Here is a 21,413-nt window from a genome sequence, read left to right as displayed (position 1 = left end):
TTAAAAAGGGAATTACTTCTATTTTTTAAAGACCCCAGGGGCTACCGTTAGCAAAGCACTCTACAGATTTTCAGTAATTCACAGCCAGCCAACCAGGAATTTTCTCACAGCTCTTCACAAGGGAAGCCAAGTCACAGAGTGATTGCATCGATGCATTTCAATGCATCCCAAAATACCACAGGATCTGCCAGGCTACCAAATGTGGGAATGTCTGCAAAGTCCAGCTCTAAACTAGATGTTGATACTGTAGAGATGATTTAACCGTTTAAGGACCAATAACTGGGAAAGCGTTAAATGTGTCAATAGACCACAAAACCAAAAACAAACATTTTAAAACAAGCACTATTAAAGGACCACTATAGTCACCCAGACCACTTCAGCTCAATGAAGTGGTCTGGGTGCCAGGTCCCCCAGGTTTTAACCCTGCAGCTCTTCATACCGTAACACTGCCTATACAGTCCCTTTGCCCCAGAACCACTTGGAAAACCCTGGAGTGGTCATGGAACTTGTTGTAACCTTTTTACGTATGCTGACATAGCACCAGTTTTACAAAGATGCAGCCCACATTACAATGATACATTGCATCATGAAGGAACACATTACAATAGCTGTCATTTTTTTCTGCCTAATCCTAAAGATTTATGATTTTGCAAAAAATATAAAAATATCTTGCAATTTAGCCCTTTCTCCAAGAGAAAGTGTTGAGCTATCCTCCTGTATGTAACGTACAGTTGTCGGTGTCAAACATACCTGGGCACAGAATTTTATCAACAAAACGTTACATTCACTTGCAAGACCAATTGTCAATTAAAGAAAAGCATTGAATGGCTCTTAAAGCATGTGTTTGTTTTTGTACGTTAACCCTGTATAAAGCTTTATGTATAAATCTAGGGGGAAATGACCAGGCCTTTACTAGGAGACCTCAGCCACTCCCTACTTGTAAGGGGCAGCTACACAATGAGATCTCAAAAAAATTTTAAAAAAATATTATCTGGACTGGAATTTGCTACAGCAGAAGTGGGCACATGTATAAAATAGATCAACAATACGTCAACACAATAATTGTAACAGAACCTTAAAGGAACACTATAGTGTAAGGAATACAAACATGAGTGGCTGTTTAGGGCCTCGACCCCCTGAGACTGTAGCCAAAAGGTTTTAAAGTGCCCCTTTCTCGTCATTCTTCGGCAGCAGTCCCTGTCACCCTGGCTGAAATTACCAATCTTGATGATCTCAGCCAATTCAATGCTTTCCCAAGAGAAAGCATTGAAAGGCTATTATGCATGCGCAGCAAGCTGCCACACTGTGCCAATCAGAACCTCATGAGATGCATTTAATCAATACATCCCAATGCTGGGCATTCAGCATCTCCATGCAGAGATGTGCAGCCCTGAGATAGGATGCACTGCTAGTTGTCGTCTGAGTGACTGCCACTAGAGGTATTCCTAGGCTTCATTTCCATTGCTATATATAGGGAGGGACAGGCTATAAACACCAGAGCCACTACTTTAGGCTGTAGTAGTCTTGATTATGTCTTGTAAGTCAGTGGCAAGAACAGCATCTCTACATTTTTATTGGATCCCAAAGTCATGTTCAAATAAGCCAATGAAAAAGCTGTAATACTGGACTTCCCTCCCTAGCTCAAAACATGGAATAAATGTGCGTCTCGACAGCAGAAGATCCAAACAGAATGCAATGCAATGTTTTTTGGCGGTATCTATTTTCCAAATCTCCTCCCTGAGGTGCAATCTCCTGAGTTATATTCCAACTGTTCACTGAAAAGGGTGTGAAAGAAAATGTTGGAAAGCAGACCATTAGTAGATGTGTGAAGAAAAGAAAAAAAATATTGCAACATTTTCTATAAAATGTACAATGAATTTCTGAGTACTTGGACATACATCAATCAGTCTGTGTATAGCTCTGAATTAAGACCCTTAACATATTTTACGCCTGTTGCTGTTCCAGATTCTGCCAGTTCTAATGCCCTTGAGTAGCTTGTGCCAAAGAATACTTATTGCAAAGGAGTCTGGGTAAACAAAGAAAAATTCACTCATTCCATAAGTGTCCTTTTCAAATACAAAACATTCCTTTGGGGAAAATGTTTAACACTTTGAGTGCCAGTGGTTTAAAGCCAACTACGGCCAAGCTTGGACAAAACTATATACAACATAGGAGCCAACCTGTCGTTTTGAGGCGCCACAGGAAGAGTTGTGTCCATAGAGAGCTCTGTATTATAGACAAAAAATACTACGTGCCAGCAGTAACACTTCGGGATCCATGGTTACCTGGCTCGAGGGGTTTGCCATGGTTTGGCGCTGGGTAATCCATACAAGTTTCGTATGAAAGGACAATGGGACGAAATCTACACTTACAGCAAAAATATAATCCACGTTTCATGCGCTAGAGATTACCGTAATACTAAGCGCAACAAAAAATGTTTCCAATACCAACAAGCAAGCACACTGGTTGAAAAAAAAAAGTACTTGAATTTCAGTGATGAACCGGGGGGGTGGGGGGGGAGGGAGGGGGAAGGGAATGAACAACTTAAAAAAAAAAAAAAAAATCATTTGCATTTAAAAAAATAAATAAATAACATTGAGCGCTTATGTTCCTGTTTTTATTCGCAATAACAAACAACCCAACTCAGAATTTTACCTCTTGTGCCAAACTCTATAAAAAAAAATAAAACTTGGAAGGTAGAATTAATTTTGTTGTTCTACATTTATAAGCCTGTGAAGCAAATAAGGTTTCTCAGATCAAGCATTAAAATTTGTGGCACTGTGAATGACAAAATAATGTTACAAATCATATGCATCCCATGTCAAAAAACTCAAGCGCCAGACAAAAATGCATATAAATACAGAAACAAAACGTTTTGAAATGGTAACTATAGAAAGTTTATTTCATCCTCTAGGTAAATAGCATTGTAGGATATTTACCAAAGTGTAGGTTATGATTCCAAACACAAGACACACCCCTGAAATATTTAGTTTCATTCCTGTACTGTAAAACAAAAACTAAGGTGTCAATCAAACCTCCAAAATATACCGTATATACTCGAGTATAAGACGAGTTTTTCAGCACATTTTTTTTGTGCTGAAAAACCCCAACTCGTCTTATACTCGAGTCAATGTCTGTATTATGGCAATTTAAATTGCCATAATAGACAATGGGGCTGTGGGGGCTGCAGAGAGCGTTTACTTACCTCTCCTGCAGCTCCTGTCAGCTCAGCACCTCTGTCAGCTCCCAGTGAAAGTCTCGCGAGACTTACAGAGGGAGCTGACCGGACCGGCGCGAAGGAGGAGGAGGGAGCTGACAGGAGCTGCAGGAGAGGTAAGTGCTTCCTGCCAGCCCCCCTCCACTGAACTGCCAATGCCACTGGACCACCAGGGAGTGAGAGCCCCACTACCTTCCATGTATCAAGCAGGGAGGGGGGGACGAAAAAAAAAAAAAAAAAAATATATATATATATATATATATATATATATATATATATATATATATATATAAAAATAATAATAATAATAATAATAAAAAAAGAATAAAACAAAAACAAAAAAAAAAATATTCAAATAATTAAATAATAATAAAAATGCCCACCCCCCACCGAGGCTCTGCAACACCCACACACACACACTGCACTCATTATATACACACACACACTGTAAATATTAAATTGATATAATTTTTTTAGGATCTAATTTTATTTAGAAATTTACCAGTAGCTGCTGCATTTCCAACCCTAGTCTTATACTCGAGTCAATAAGTTCTCTCAGTTTTTTGGGGTAAAATTAGGGGCCTCGGCTAATATTCAGGTCGGCTTATACTCGAGTATATAAAACTTTTTTTTTTTTTTTTAAATGATGAGAGCAGAACAATTCTCAAAACGTATCTGTTTTTCCAGCTGAGCTATAATGGTTTAAAGTTGTTGCCTTGTCTATACTTTGCAATTCCTAGTTTAGGTATTACACCCCTTTGTGAAAAAGAACAAAACAAAATAAAAAAAAAATAAAAAAAAAACAACAAAAATCAGAACACACATGTTCTGCAGCAATTTTCTGCTGAATACATTCTCCAGGTGCAAAATAACACAGTAGTTATAGTTCTCGTATGACATTTTTCTCACTTTCACTTTTATTGTGGTTGCAAAAATTTAAAAAAGTTCTTGGGGAATTTCACAAAAACTGAAAAAAGCCTATGCCAGATACCATGCCATGCCCAGTTTGAGTATAAATGTGGTAAGGGAGCGATTCCTGCAATAAGAATAGAGCATTAGGGCGTAAGTCCTGTTCACAGACAGCTTGTTACAGCTGTTCAGCTGACATCTACACACAAAAAGCTCAGCAGAAACAAAAAGCTAAGCAGAAGCAAAAGAGCATGGAAGGCAATTTTATGGTTATGTCACCTTCATAGCATGTGTGACATAAAAGCATTCTGGGTAATGTGAGCACAGATGATTTAACCTTTTATGTGACGGTGCAGTTAAAGAGAATATAATATACATATCACGCCTAGTGGACCCAGGAGCATTACATATAATGCATAGACTTATCTACTCCAAGACTATTTGAGTGAATTCAACGTAAATTACTAATACAGGCAATTATTAAAGAAATCACTAGGATTAAGAGGTTATCGGCATGCCAGAGGGAACAAACAAAGCTAGGCTTTGACATTTGTCCCTTACCCAACTGGCACTTAAAAAAGGGAGTGTTGACTAAACATGCTTGCTGAATGATTAAAAACAGTAAAATCCAAGTGGGGTTTATTAACTAAACTGTGAACAAGGAAGAAAAGTAACGAAGAAGGGGTAAGGAGCACATGCAGCTTACCATCTTACGAAGATACGGAAAAGGAGCACAATTAAACTGCTTGTGTGATAATTTAACAATATCACGTATATACACGTATGCACAATACCACTTATACACGTGTAAAAGTATAGCTGGGTTATGCACTGCTTGGGTGCAAAACACTGGTGCTGATTGACACGAAACAATGAAGATAAAATTACAGTTCTTTGATATGTCAGCATATGAACCAGGCTTTGCATTATTAAAACCAAGAATGACCTGTCTCCAGTGCGACCTGTTCGCCCATTTTAGCATGCATTGATTATTTTCATGCTGTAAATTGAAAGGATAAAATATATTTATATAGAAATTCATATTTTCACTTAAAGTGCCGATTACCAAATATAGCAATTTCTGAACATAATGTATAAAAAGTTTTCTGAAAAGTGGTCTTAAGTTCTAAAGGTGGAGCAGACACCATGACAACCAGTGGAACCAGCAAGTACACTGCATTAGAGATTGCTCCCTTTTACAGATTTACATTTCAGAACAGATTTGTTTTTTTTTCCCCCTTCAATTACTACCAATAATTATTTAAAAGGAACACTCCAGACACCATAAGATGTTTATCTAAATGAAGTGGTTATGGTTCTTAAGCGGTTTAATCCCAAAGTTGACTCCAGCGCCGATCTTAACATCCGGCTGCTGAATTTTCACTTTCAGTAAGCGCGGAGTGTCGCCATGCAGGGGTGCCGCTGCTTGGCTGAGAGCGGTCAGCTAACACTCTCAGTCAATCAGTGACGAACCATTCACAAAGCTGGCTTGAAAAAGGTAAATTTATTTTCCAAGCCAGTTTTGTTAACTAAAAAGTCACCGATTGGCTGAGAGAGTAAACTGACTGGCTTCAGCACCCCTGTCCGGGGGCACTGTGTGATTCCTGAAAGTGACATTTTAGAAGCCAGATTCTGCCTGAGGGGGATGTTGAGATAGTCACTGGAGGCAACTTTGGGGTTATATCGTTTGAAAATGGTTTAACCCCTTGAGGTAAGAGTGTGTCAGTGACCTTTTGGCACCATAAAATCTTAATTCAGAAGAAGTTGTTATGGTGCCTTAAGGTGACTCAACTGTCCCTTTAGTTTAGCACATTAAAAATTAATAACGGTTTACTTTTATTATTTTTTTTTTAAATCAGCAGAACTAGAACGTGCATACATCCTATAAGTGCAGGGGTAGGCAACATATAGCACTCCAGATGTTGTGGACTACATCTTCCCTGATGATTTGCCAGCATCACGGCTGTAAGAGCATTATGAGAAGTGAAGTTCTCAAAGGAACACTTGAGACATAAAGCACTTTCTAGAGACATTCTAGAGTCTGTTATAGCTGTGACACTAGAAACTGACAACTTTATAATTGGTGCAGCAAGCCTTCCTGTCACTTAGACAGTCAGGTAAGCATTTTTTCCTTCTTCTTTAACTGAAGCGCCCTGCCTCCCCCTTCTCAATGAGCTATACTTCAACTCACTGAGAAGCATAGGAAAGCCGTGATTACGTACTCAATGAGAGCCCTCTGGTTGGAACATTCCCCAGCAATCTGTCAGAAAGAGCTTGTAAATGCTGCAGAAGGACCCCAAAGAAAACATGCATTTTTATTACATGTTCTCTTTGGGAAATATATATTCTAATAACTTTTCAATAGAGTGTTCCTTTAACTTCAATGAAAGCACAAGTTTGATTTTATAAGCACCTGACAAAGAGAGTAGAAATCTAAGAAACTATCCTCCCCTAGAGTCAGATCCTTTTATCCCAGGCAGCCGGTTCACCTATTCTTTAATCATAGATCATGCAGGAATAGGCCCTAAAGACTCACTCTCTGGGGTGAAGAGGTTAATTGTGGCTCTTGTAAATTACCAGCTCCACAGACAAACACATGCTTCATGTTCAAGGAAAAGCCCCAGCTTCCTGATTTTTTAACTGATCTGCTTCAAGGGACAGCTGTTTCGTGTTATATCCCTCTTTAAATACCCCAGGTTTAATTAAGCAATGTTTACATCATGCTAACATAAACAAACAAAAGAAAAAGAGAGGGGAGACTGGTTGTTGGCCCCAAAATCAAATAATAAAAATAAATAAAATAAAATAAATAAAATAAGAAAAATCCTGGCAAATGCAGGAAACGGAGGCCCTAATTTACGGTGGTTTCACTCTCCTTGTTTGCAAATCCCCCTCACACTGAAAGGGTAATAAGAAGTTGGCTTGTTTGACCTTCTTGTGCCCTGCTGAATTATGGGTAGCAATTAGTTTTAGCGCAGAATGGGGTCCTCCCCAGTACAAACATACACCCATTTGGTTTATTGCTACCTGGAGGGCAAAAGGTGAATTTTGCTTCAGCAAGTATTTTAGTGCCCTTAAAAATAAGGAAAGGGCTGAAACGAACGTACTGCCCCTATAATTACGGAAACATATAGGATGCATCCTGCAGAGCAGAGGTGATTGAAGTGAAGCAATTGCTCTCCCCCACATGTGCATGTAATATGTATATTTTGTAGTTGTTAAAAATAAATAAATTGTACATATGTAAGAAAAAAACTAGAATTACCAATAACCTCAAAGTTGAAAAACATATAGGTATGTTCTAACAGCTGGACAACAAAATGGAATATCAAGTGCATAGTTAAATTGAGTGCTATGTACCCTTAGCTGATACTGTAGTGACATCTCTCCTTTAATGAATAAAATGCTTGTTAAAATAGCCACAAATAAATAGAAACATAGAACGTGACAGCAGATAAGAACCATTCGGCCCATCTGTCTGCCCAGTTTTCTAAAAACTCTCATTAGGTCCCTGGCCTTATCTTAGAGCTAGGATAGCCTTGTGCCTATCCCACGCATGCTTAAACTCCCTCACTGTGTTAACCTCTACCACTTTAGAATAAATACCCCAGTGCCTCAAAAACAAAACATTCTGCGATAATATGATGTACAGATAGTCAAAATAAAGTGTGCAAGAGCACAAGGTTATTCATTTAACTTTAAAATGGAAGTAAATTCAGAGTTATTTTCAAATTTTAGGCGCACTGAAAACAGCTTATTGGAGATTTTTTTCCCCCCCACAATTCTACAATTTTATTTTTGGTTAAAAATTGATATAAAAAAAAAAAAAGTTACTTTCCATGTTGCGTTTGCTTTAACGTCCCAACAATTAGCTCACGGAAACATGCGAAAGAACTAACAATGGATAGTGAACCAAATTATAACTTGTTTCACTGATCCGTTAACAAAAGGAGGGAATGAAAAAAAAAAAAATAGATTTTCCCTTTCTTTCCTCTTAGTTTTAAAATGTTTCTCTACTCACTCCAGTCAGAAGATCCAGTTTCTGATGACATGTAGATTACCGGATATATAAACTAGGTCTTTTTTTTTTTTTTTTAACAAGGAATATTGTCTTGGTCTTTTGACTGCTTTGAAACTTTAGGGTAAGAAAAAAAAAGAAGAAAAAAACCCAATGGCCATTTAATCATTTGCTTGAAAGGAACTCTATAGCAATATGAATATAGGTTTGTATTCCTAATGCTATAATGCCTCAGTCCCAGTGGTATGAAGGTCCCTCACCCATTAATAAAAATAAATAAATACAATAAAGGTTTTACTGACAGCCACTAGAGGTGGATTTAATCCTGCAATGTAAAAAGCGCAATGTTTTGCATTGCAGGATTAGAAAGGGTAGGGTCACTGCACCCAGACCGCTTCATTGAGATGACATGAGATGGGTGACTAGTGTCCCTTTAACTCTATAGAGTGTATTTACCCAAATTTGCCATCATCTGTATGACTACAATTCCCTGCCATCAAACATCAAATTGAATGTTCTGCAAGATCCCACATAGTAAAAAGCTTTGATACACTGACTAACATAATTGCTCTTGTGCTATCAAAACTTCTGGAATAAAAGGGAATCAGGACGGAATATTTCCGTCCTGTGTCCTTAAGGCAGGTGTATCCTGGTAGAGTGAAAAGCTGTACTATATGGTCAGCTTACATTGTAACCGTTAAAGAACATGGAATACTAATGAACACTATTTGAGGAGAATGTACAAAAAGGTCAAATTGCACTCCAGTAAGGAACACTAGAGACACCCAGACCACTTTACTTCAGTGACGTGGACTTGGTGCCATGTGCCCCCGGTTTTAACCACTGCAAACATTGCCATTCTGCAGGATGACTTCTTTGCAGTGTTAACCTGCCTCTAGTGACTGTTAATATGACAGCTTCTGTAAAACTCCATTATTTTAATCAGATTGTCTCAAAGAAATCATCGGATTGGTGCAGCGTTTTGCTGCGCATGCACACTAGCCTCCCAATGCTCTCCTAATGCCTAGCTCAACACTGATGATTTCAGGGAAATCACAGAGGAGACTTCTGCGCTGAGGGCTCAAAAGGTAACGACATCACCTTTTTTAACCCTGGCAGCGCTGGCTCTGTCACCTAAACAGTTAATAGGGCACTTCAGGATTAGGTACACGTATTTGTATTTCAAACGCTATAGTGTTCCTTTAAAGCCACTTTGTGAAATTTCACGTACTATCCTATTGATTTAAAGGATCTAAAAATGGTATTTAATGGAATGTTTTACACAAATTAAGACTCATGGTATTACAAACTGCCCGAAAATTATTTATATTTACTATATAGTTTAATGTAAATAATTGCATCGTTGAAGAAAAACCAAGATATTTGCATCAGTTAACACTTCATATACAGCATCATTATATCATATCTATTATATTCTATAGATACAACACTGGACTAGTCACTTTTCTAAATTAAAGGAACACTATAGCACTATATGGTTATTAGTTCCCACCTTCGTGGCCCCCCTCCCGCTGGGCTGAAGGGGTTAAAACCCCTTCAGCCACTTACCTTAATCCAGCGCCAGGCTCCCTTGGCGCTGGTGACCTCTCCTCCCCCTGCCGACGTCAACGCCAAATGCGCATGCCGCGCGAGCCTTCAAACCACCCATAGGAAAGCATTACTCAATGCTTTCCTATGGACGTCAGCGTCATCACTGTGATTTTCACAGTGAGAATCGCAGAAGTGGCCTCTAGTGGCTGTCAGTGAGACAGCCACTAGAGGCTGGATTAACCCTCAAGAAAAACATCAATTTATCTGAAACTGCTATGTTTTCAGCTTCAGGTTTAAAACCAGGGGGACCTGGCACCCAGACCACTTCATCGAGCTGAAGTGGTCTGGGTGCCTATAGTGGTCCTTTAAAACTCAGTTCAGCCAATATGAGATAAGCAGAACAATGACTATTTCCCACTGGTATTCAACCCAGGCCCTTCTAAACTCACACCCCCAGTCAGCCACTCACATACTTTACATCACATTATCCATGTCAAAGACAGGTTGCGACCATTATAAAAAATACTGGAATGCTAGTTTACCATGTAGATTGCAACCTGTAACCTACTGTTAAAAAATTAACAGCCACTTATCTCCTGACCTCAGATACTGTAAAGCGTTTGATGTTTTCTACCTGGGCTGTAGGACAAGGTCACACCTTCCTTAGATCCTGTTCTTTGTTCACTGAAATGACTGAAAAGTCATTTTGCATCTGATAGGCCAATACAATAGAAGCCCACAGTGAACCTGCACTCTGTTAACATATACATATAATATTCCTAAAGCGGTAAAGACGCTGTGTAGAAATTTACATAGAGAAATTAACATTATAAATAAGCAGGTTTCTTTTTAACACTAACAATGCTGGATGTTAAAGCATCTCAGCATTTCTATGTAAGTACTCTCACACACTTAAATACAGATTTGCATGCAAAAAGGGTTCTGATTTAACATACATACCGCACAAAAGACTTGGATGTCTATCTATGAGTCATATGGAAGATAAAGAGTAATTTGCATTATAGTGCTTTTAAAATAGATAGGTTTCTAGATTGTCTAGAGGGGCAGGGTGTCTGAGAACAGGTCACATAGCCCATGCCAAGGTATTTAAAGTACAATGCCCACTATCATATGCAACAGTTTAAATGGACACTATAGTCACCAGAACAAATATAGCTTAAGTTGTTGTAAGTCCAATATGGGCATAGTAAATTAACCAAGAGGCTTTTATCCGCAATGAGGCTGCATTGCAGAGCTATTCTGGAGCAGCATTCTAAACTTGGAACAAACGGCAGAAACATTCCAAATTAGACATTATTTACTAAAATGAAAATTATGGTAAACTGAAAACAGAATTGTTTGACCCTAACTGTATACCACAACCTAAACTGCTGTTTGCAGAATATAGAAGGTAAAAGCTGCAATTTGCATTGTGTTTACAATACGATACATACGTCAAAAACAGAGACGTAAAATATAATACGAAATAGTGACATTACAAAATAAAAAAAAGACTGCTAAACATCATACTAGTTGCATTTCCACAACAACTGTGATCATTTGGTCGACCTTATCCATGTAATCATACACACAAACTATGCTATTTTTCCAGCATTACAGATCTTACTTATAGGACTGTGGTTAAGTTAGGGGATCCACACCTTAAAAAAAAAGTGCTCTTATACTTTATTAGCAAAATCCTACCATGCAAAGTTTCTTTCCAGATGTCAAAATTTGCTGCACAATGAAAAAAAACTCCGCTTTGTACAAGTTGATACAGACCATGCAGTGAATTTGGCTCTGTAGTAGAACGAGGCTGCCCAACTTAGCGCAGCTGCTGTTAAACTCAGACTTTTGCCATAATCCTACAATTTCTACAGAGCATACCAATATGCAGCTGATATATACAAAAATAAAAACATATCAAATTAAGGAGATTAAAGTTTGGCTTGTATCGACCTCCCGCATCCAATATACATTTTCCCTCTCCTACGAATTTTTTTTTTTTTTTTAAACAAAATTGTATAACTTCAATCTCGATGCAGCTGCAGACTCAGCAACAAAAATGTACCGCATGATTCTCCAGGTGCAGCTTTAATGAGACTGAAACACAATTTGTGAATCCCTGCAAACAGCTGGTACAGTAAGGCCCGGTTTGTAGAATTTAAGAACCAGGCAAATGTCCTTAAAAATATAAAATAAAACCACAGCCAAGTTTCATTTAAAGTCTTAATATATATATACACACACACACATATATAAAAATACTTTCTTTAATTTTTGTAAATAAAAACAGTACAAGTCTTTTAATAGACTTGCTGCATTTTGATGGTTTAGGTGTCCCCGCTGTGAGCAGAGTGGCAGTGGGGGAAGTGGCTTGTGGTTATGGGAAGGAAATGTCAAGGAATTTTAATAGGGCAAACAGTTCCTCTGTTTCCTACGGGCCTCACTTCAAAGGCGGCTCAACCCTAGAGCAAACAATATATTACAGCCGCCCATCCATCAGTCATCTAATGACTTAGCAGGCCTATTCAAAAGTTTACATACAATACGGAGAAGTGCAAAAACAAGTTTACCACATTTAAAACAGGTCAGGTGAGGGTTTTTATTTATTTTTTTTCTTCACCAGAATAGAAAAGATGTTGCTACATTCCCCAGTGGCACGGAAATGTTTTTGGAAATGAGATACTGCACACAAATATGTGGAGATAAAACAACTTTGCTGCGTGCATCACGCGAGCCTGTAAAGAAAAGTATTATTTCTGTAATGATACAGGCACACTTCAAAAAGCTATAGGGCTGGACAGATAGAGCAGGAGAGATTGTGTAGCAGTGGAAGTAACTTAAGATGGATTTGCAACATCAAAGAACCTTCAGACAAAAAGGTTCTTCCATGTTGAGAGTTTTTGTTGGATAATAAGCTCTCTCATTTAGTCATCAGCTGGATGCACGCACATCAAAATCACAGGTTATCACAACTACCACAGCAAGAAAAGAAAAAAAATGAACAGAAATGGCTTTTGAATAAATTTGTATACACAGATAGAGAAAAGAATAATGGTGACTAATGTATGATGGGAAAAACATTCACTTGAGGTATTCTAAAGGAAAGAACTATATATAAATATATATATATATATATATATATATATATATATATATATATATACACACACACACACACACACACTTACTGTACATACATATTTGTATTTTACAGGTAGGATTTATTGACTAAACAATTAAAGCTTAATTAACGGATAACCAAAATCGTACAGATTGGGCCATGATAAACTAAAAGGAAAAACTCCATTTACAATTTTTTTTCCCTCAAGTGATTGATAACTTGTGCAATTGTTTTGCAGTTCACCACAATTCACTGATCATTAAATAAATATATGTGCCATTAAAGCCATGGGTATGAATTTATCAGGATTATACAACAGCAATTTGCGTGGTTTGCATCTAATTCATAAATCAAAATTAACTGTGAGTTAAGGGATATGAAGTTTAAAATCATGTGATTTGTCTGCGGTTACCTAGAATTACATTTATTTATATAGCACCAAATAAAACAGAATGACCCTCTTTTCAGCTGGAGGAAGGATGCATATTCATATACTATACATTAGAAAAAGTGATCTTAAAAAAAAAAAAAATTTAATTGGAAGCAAAAAAGGTTCGATTTTATCCAAAGGATGTTTCCAATGAAGCATTCTACACAGCTCTGCACAAGTGGTTTGCCCTATCCTTTCATTACCACACACTCTGTGTGACCCCATTATCTGCTTGACAGGCATCTCCTACTGGCAAATCAAATGTCTAGAGTGATGAAAAGGGTGCCTGAAGTGACTTTCACACTCCCTGAGACCCTGGCTATAAGACATGTCGTCGTCCGTTCCGTCCCCCCCCCCCCAACATACCACAGACGGGAAATGCAATTGATTTACAGGCCCCACTCTTTACACAGGTACCACAATACAACAAGTAGAGAGGAAATACTATCACACACAGTATATTTTGTACATACAATATGATAGTTTTGCAGAATACAGTGATATTTTATATTGCACCAACAGTACATATTATAAGACAAGCTTTCTAGATTTCCCTGTTCTTCAAGTCAAAAGCAATACAATTGTTTTTGACCAGAAAAGCAAGAAATATTCATAAATAGTACCACTGCATGTTGAAATAGTGCCAATATTTTTTGGCATATATATTAAAATTTTTACCACACATAATAAGGTGCTTACACCCACCTACAGAGACATAAAGTGGGGGAAGTAAATGAGGTCTGCACAGAGCATCCCACGGTGGGACATAAAGCATTATAACAAAATACACACTAGCAATGTATAGCAGCCAGTCAGACACAGAAAATGGGTACAGGGAGGGAATCTCCACACACATCAGAGGTGTGAGGAGGGGGTATTCAGACACGCAATTGGGGTGCAGTAAGGGGTATTCAGACACACAGTTGGGGTATTCAGACACACAGTTGGGGTATTCAGACACACAGTTGGGGTATTCAGACACACAGTTGGGGTATTCAGACACACAGTTGGGGTATTCAGACACACAGTTGGGGTGCAGGGAGGGGAGTCCAGACACACAGTTGGGGTGCAGTAAGGGGCATTCAGACACAGTTGGGGTGCAGTAAGGGGTATTCAGACACACAGTTGGGGTGCAGTAAGGGGTATTCAGACACACAGTTGGGGTGCAGTAAGGGGTATTCAGACACACAGTTGGGGTGCAGTAAGGGGTATTCAGACACAGTTGGGGTGCAGTAAGGGGTATTCAGACACAGTTGGGGTGCAGTAAGGGGTATTCAGACACAGTTGGGGTGCAGTAAGGGGTATTCAGACACAGTTGGGGTGCAGTAAGGGGTATTCAGACACACAGTTGGGGTGCAGTAAGGGGTATTCAGACACACAGTTGGGGTGCAGTAAGGGGTATTCAGACACACAGTTGGGGTGCAGTAAGAGGTATTCAGACACACAGTTGGGGTGCAGGGAGGGGAGTCCAGACACACAGTTACAAGCACTCACCTTAGTTCCACACGAGTCGGCAGAGCCTCTCCGGAGTCCCCCGGCAGCCCCATGGCTGCAGTATAGGAAGCAGAGAGAGAGGAGAGCAGGTAGCCAGGATGCCATGATCGTAGCCCACGGGGAACTTGTCTAACTCCTCAATGCGCCTGCGCCGCCCCTGTACCAGCCTCAGAGACCCCGACAGCCCCACTCCAAATCTAACACTGAATGCGGGCTGGGAGTCGAGACTGGGAGCATCACCGGGAGAGCACCGCCCAAGGACCGCCCTCTAAACTTTACACAACACAGGAGAACTACACAATGTGCACTGACTGGCTAACTATACAATGTGCACTGACTGGCTGATATACAATGCACACTTTACACAACACAGGAGAACTACACAATGTGCACTGACTGGCTGATACACAATGTGCACTGACTGGCTGATACACAATGTGCACTGAATGGCTAACTATACAATGTGCACTGACTGGCTGATAAATAATGCACACTTTACACAACACAGGAGAACTACACAATGTGCACTGACTGGCTAACTATACAATGTGCACTGACTGGCTGATACACAATGCACACTTTACACAACACAGGAGAACTACACAATGTGCACTGACTGGCTGATACACAATGCACACTTTACACAACACAGGAGAACTACACAATGCACACTTTACACAACACAGGAGAACTATACAATGTGCACTGACTGGCTGATACACAATGTACACTGACTGGCTGATACACAATGTGCACTGACTGGCTGATACACAATGTGCACTGCACACAACACAGGATAACTTCACATGTGCACTGACTGACTACATAATATGCACTTTACACAACACAGGACTCAAGATAACTATACAGTGTGCACTCACACTACCCCTTTTACAGACTAACTACATGTGCACTCACACTACCCCTTTTACAGACTAACTACATGTGCACTCATGTTACCCCTTTTACAGACTAACTACATGTGCACTCACACAACCCCTTTTACAGACTAACTACATGTGCACTCACACTACCCCTTTTACAGACTAACTACATGTGCACTCACACTACCCCTCTTACAGACTAACTACATGTGCACTCACACTACCCCTCTTACAGACTAACTACATGTGCACTCACACTACCCCACTTACTGACTAACTACATGTGCACTCACACTACCCCTCTTACAGACTAACTACATGTGCACTCACACTACCCCTCTTACAGACTAACTACACGTGCACTCACACTACCCCTCTTACAGACTAACTACATGTGCACTCACACTACCCCTCTTACAGACTAACTACATGTGCACTCACACTACCCCTCTTACAGACTAACTACATGTGCACTCACACTACCCCTCTTACAGACTAACTACATGTGCACTCACACTACCCCTCTTACTGACTAACTACATGTGCACTCACACTACCCCTCTTACTGACTAACTGCATGTGCACTCACACTACCCTTCTTACAGACTAACTACATGTGCCCTCACACTGGCCCTCGTGTTAAATTTGCCCAGGACCCAGGGCGGGGCTGGACCGCCGACGGGATCAGACGCGTCTGTCTGAGCTCCCGCTTTGGGGTCCGAAAACGGCGCAAACTGAAGGCGAAATCTCCCTAACCTACCCGCAACAAGACCTTACCCGATCGCCAGATCCTGAGGTACGTGGGGATACCCTTAAAGCAGCCCTCTGTAACCCGACTAAGGCCCGAGGCGTGAGGAGCTTGAGCCGGGACGAGACGGCCGCTCTCCCGGGTCTCCGGCCGGGGTCTGGCGTCCCCCCCCCCTCTGGACCGGGGGGGTCATCCCGGTCTGCACACACACACGCAGCGGCTCATGTCAAGCCACGACACGCGGGGCCGAAATCTACTACCCTGCTACAGGATACTCTCCGACAGAATCCTCCAAAATGGCCGCCACGCGCCAGCCACATGTGCTCCCTACCGCAGGAGCAACTATCCAGCGCAGCAGATCAATGCAGCAACCTACCTTGGGCCTTGCATGACACAGACCAAAGGGGAGCCAACCACACACACAGCGAGTGGGAAAAGAAAACCCAACAAAGACCTCCGCGCCAGTGGAGAACGCCACTACTCTCATGGGGCCCATAATATCTGCCTGAAGGGGGAGCTCAAGGGCTGTGCCTGCAGCCATGTTCTTCCTGTGAAGAGTTACGCAACAAGTCTTTTCCAGACTGCATCGCACCCTTAAGAGCAAACAGCCCGCCAGCACGGAGTATGGACTGAAAACAAACCCAAGCAAGTCCGTCAAAGCACAGTCTAATCTGACCACCAGGACTCTGCAAGGTCCCATCCTAAGGACTGATCCAGCAGCTGCCCGGTACAGCCCTACTACACATGGCTAAATGGCACCATACAGCTTGACGGCGACACGCGCTGTACCCCAGCATTGGGCGCCCGGCGGACATATACAGGCAATAATGATCAATTACTGTGGTCGTGTGCATTTGGACTAGAACACCATCATTGCTCCGTGTGTTTGTAGCACTAAGGTTAACTCACTAGTCGTTAAGATTAAGCAGCACTCAGTATAACCAGTAACATACACTTAGTTTACATGACAGATTTAGCACCCTCTACGCCGCATCATGCTCATCTCACTCACCTGACAACATACTATAGACAGGGCCGGCGCGTCCATAAGGCGGCACAGGCGGCCGCCTTAGGGCGCACCAGCTCTGGGGGCGCCAGATTTCAGTGACCGGCAGGAGGGAAGCGCTCCCTCCTGCCAGGTCACCTTCTGCACCCCCGGCGGGCGGCAGCGTTCTAATGAGAGGCTGCAAGGGAGCTCTAACCTGTCTGCTCTGCTCCCTCGCGCGCCGTGTGCTGATGCTGCGGGAGCCGGAATATGACGTCATATTCCGGCTCCCGGCATCAGCAGACAGCCCGCGAGGGAGCAGAACAGACAGGTTAGAGCTCCCTCGCAGCCTCTCATTAGAACGCTGCCGCCAGCCGCACGGAAGCCCCACTGGACCCCAGGGACACATCCACACCAGCTCTCCAGGTAGGGAGGCTGGGTGGATATTAATATTTATTAGTGTGTGTCTGAAAGTGTATGTGTGAGTGTCTGTGTCTGAAGGTGTATGTGTGAGTGTGTGTGTGTGTCTGTGAGTGTCTGAAAGTGTATGTGTGAGTGTGTGTGTCTGTCTGAAAGTGTATGTGTGAGTGTGTGTTTGTCTAAATGTGTGTGTGTCTGTGTATATGTTTGTCTGTGAGTGTGTGTCTGAAAGTGTATGTGTGAGTTTGTGTGTGTGTCTGTGAGTGTGTGTGTCTGAAAGTGTATGTGTGAGTGTGTGTTTGTCTAAATGTGTGTGTCTGTGAGTGTGTGTCTGAAAGTGTATGTGTAAGTGTGTGTTTGTCTGTGAGTGCGTGTGTGTATGTGTCTGTGAGTGTGTGCGTATGTGTCTGTGAGTGTGTGTATGTGTCTGTCAGTCTGTGTATGTGTTTGTCTTTGTGTGTGTATGTTTTTCTGTGAGTGTGTGTCTGTATGTGTTTGTCTGTGAGTGTGTGTATGTGTGAGTGAGTGTGTGTCTGTGTATGTGTTTGTGAGTGTGTGTCTGTGTGTGTTTGTGTATGTGAATGTGTCTGTGTGTGTCTGTGAATGATTGTATGAATGTGTGTGTCTGTGTGTGTGTGTTTGTGAGTGTCTGTCAAATCAGTGAGAGTATGTTTGTGATTGAGTGTGTGTCTGTCAATGAATGAATGAGTGTGTGTCAGATCAGTGAGTCTGTGTCTGTCAGTGACGTCTGTGTGTTTTAAATTGAGTGTGTGTGGCTGTTAGTGTGTATACACCACTGAGTGTAGCGTGGCGGAGCGGAGCGCAGTACAGGAGCTTCTCTTTCCTGTACCCGGCCAGACTGAGAGGAGGTGCTCACTGAGAGAGCACTTCCTGTCAGTCCAGCCAGGTACAGAAAACTGAAGCTCCTGTAGAGGGTCTGCTCCGCAACGCTACAAGACAGGTAGGAGGCACACCAGGAAGGGGAGTGTGACTGCTAAGAGAGTGGGGGGTGCACCAAGGGACAGAGAGGGGAGGGGAGAGAAAAACCAAGGGACAGGGAAAAGAGGGGGGAGGGGAGAGGAACACTAAGGGACGGGGAAGAGGGAGGGGCTGGTTAGGAGGCACATAGGTGAAGATGTTAATTTTAGAGGGGGGGGGGGGCGGAAAAATTCATCTTCGCCTATGTACCCAAAAATCCTTGCACCGGCCCTGACTATAGACACTAGCTTTTAGATTGCCTAGCACATATTACAATTACAGACTGTACTCTAGTACAACCATCACACTCAGCAAGAACTGCTATAATACTATCGCTCATTAAGCATGATTGATAACGATCCCTGCCTCTAGATTAAGCTACCGGCAATATGTATGTTTTTATGATCCTTGTGTTACTGTAATGCCTTACTTTGACCAAGCATGTTCTCATTTAAAAAATTGTGCAGCTCATCTTGACCTAATGTGTTTCACGTTGTCACTCAACTTTTGTCTCAAGTCATGAAGTCAATAAGAAAGCTTGTACCTTAACACTGCACTCAAAAATAAAGAATTTAAAAAAAAAAAAAAAATTTGCCCAGGACCCTAGGTAGGATGCCATATTGGGGGGGAGGGGGCCTGCTGGTACCAGAGACTGCTCTAGGAATTAATGACATTTTTTGTGGAGGTGTTTCTGTGTAAAGGCAGAGAGCTGTATAGGGTAGGCTGAGGGTCTATGTGTGTGCTGGTTGAGTATTGAGTGAGTGGTGAGGAAGGAGTTTGAGTGTGTATTTTTTTCATGCCCCCTCCTGCTTACTTTTTGGCAGTAGGGGTTCATTTATATAGCGCCAACATTCCGCAACGCTTTACAATATTATAACGGATGGTGGTCCAGTGGAGTGCACTTTCAGGAGTTTTATTCCTTGTGCTCCAGCGTGGGAGCAGTGCTGACTACACATATATTGGGTGCAGATAATTTTAACAGCTCCCTTATGATCCATAGAGATGGCTGTGATGCTTGGAGTCATTGAGGAGCATTCATTAAATGAACTCTAGATAATTAGAAATACAGACATGTATTCCCAACGCTATAGATTTCCCCTACCTATCGGTGTTCATACCCCCTTGCAGAGGGTTAAAAGATAAGCCTTACATCCCACACCTTGCTGCTCTCTGTGATGCAGCTCTTCCTCCCTGGTAGAGATCACTAAGGCTGATGATCTTAGCCAGTCCACAGCTTCCCGTAGTGACGTATTGGGAGGCCAGTGTGCATGCGTTGTAAAATGCCTGGTTGTGCCACTCAAATGCTCTCTAGGGGAGTCATTTGAGCTATCGCAAAGTTTAACCCATTATAGCTGCAGAAACGCCTCTAGTGGCTGTCTTTCTGAAAACAGGCAGTGGTTTCAGTTGCACGGCTAAAAAGATAGGGGCACGACACCCGGACCACTTCACTCAGAATGTTTTTCATTTATATAGCGCCAACATTCCGCAACGCTTTACAATATTATAACAGATGAAATTTAACAATAGATGAGACCATTACAAACTGTTACAGAAACAATATTTTGATGAGGACCCTGCTCAGAAGAGCTTACAATTTAGAAATGACTGCATAGTCATGACCTCACTGAATTCCTACCTATATCTACATGGGAAGAACTACCGAAGCATTTATACCTACATACATAGTCTGTGATAACATACTGATGACTGTAAATTAATGCTCCAAGTTACATCTGCAGGCAAACCTCTGTCTGCCCCAGCTTTGAGAGGGTGTCTTCAGGGTAAGTGATGCTCACAGGCCATAATGCTGTCCAATACATGTTTAGCCAATGGCACATTATCGTTATCCCCCTTGTATGTGATTTTTCATATGCTTCCAGGAACTGACAGTTCATTCCTGTGACAAACCCTGCAACATCTGCCCTACATATGTACAGTGAATGCCAGTAAATGCACATATGACATATTTACATCTAGAACCCCAATAATGTTTGTGGTATTAAGATAGTATTGGACACTGAAGTTCTGGAGGTCTTTTAACTAGTCCTTGGAGTCAGTGCTGTTCAAAGCAGGCACAGAGTCAAAACACAAATATTTCCCATGTAAATAAGTACCATATTCTTCCTGAGACCCCTTTACTTTATCATCACATCTATACCTACTTCGTGGTCTAGATAATCCACACCAATGTCATTTTTTACCTGCACCCAGATAAGAGTGCCATCTCTGTTTTGGCAGAGCGTGTACCAAAACTCATTGCGTGAATGAGGGATAGGCGGCAGATGGGGCTGTAGGGGGCATATCAGTGACTCATTGAGGATCAACAATGGCACAACGATGCGTAAAAATGGTACATCAGCGTGGCATTCATGTGCATACCAGTATAGGAGCTGAAGAGGGCTATCATGAAAAACAAATACATCATATCAAGCCTTACAATGGGCAAAATATATGAAGCGAAAATTTGGTTTGGCCGAATCGATTCACCTGGAAAAAAATATTTAGGGCGATTCTGATTTCATCAATGTAATTTTTTAGTTGAGAATTTATTACATGCGATCTTTTTTCCCTCTTTTGGACACTCACTCACTCGATCTGTGAATAAAAATCACATTTAGTGGCTGTCCCCTGAATATCAATCATCTTTTTATT

At 41.4% G+C, this 21,413-nt stretch overlaps 1 protein-coding gene across 1 annotated transcript in view; it reads right to left on the bottom strand.

Annotated features, from left to right (window-relative positions):
• IL17RD (interleukin 17 receptor D) overlaps positions 1 to 14,937 on the bottom strand; it is a 61,237-nt gene extending 46,300 nt beyond the window's left edge. Inside the window, exon 1 of the mRNA XM_063426882.1 lies at positions 14,747 to 14,937. Within this exon, the coding sequence (XP_063282952.1) occupies positions 14,747 to 14,851 (105 nt within the window). The 5' untranslated portion in view covers positions 14,852 to 14,937. The remainder of the gene's footprint in view (positions 1 to 14,746) is intronic.
• Between the last annotated feature and the right edge of the window lie 6,476 nt (positions 14,938 to 21,413).

Source organism: Pelobates fuscus, chromosome 7 (genome assembly GCF_036172605.1).
Source record: "Pelobates fuscus isolate aPelFus1 chromosome 7, aPelFus1.pri, whole genome shotgun sequence".
Taxonomy (NCBI): domain Eukaryota; kingdom Metazoa; phylum Chordata; class Amphibia; order Anura; family Pelobatidae; genus Pelobates; species Pelobates fuscus.
Note: the sequence above shows the minus strand (reverse complement) of the source record. Positions and strands in the feature narration are given on the sequence as shown.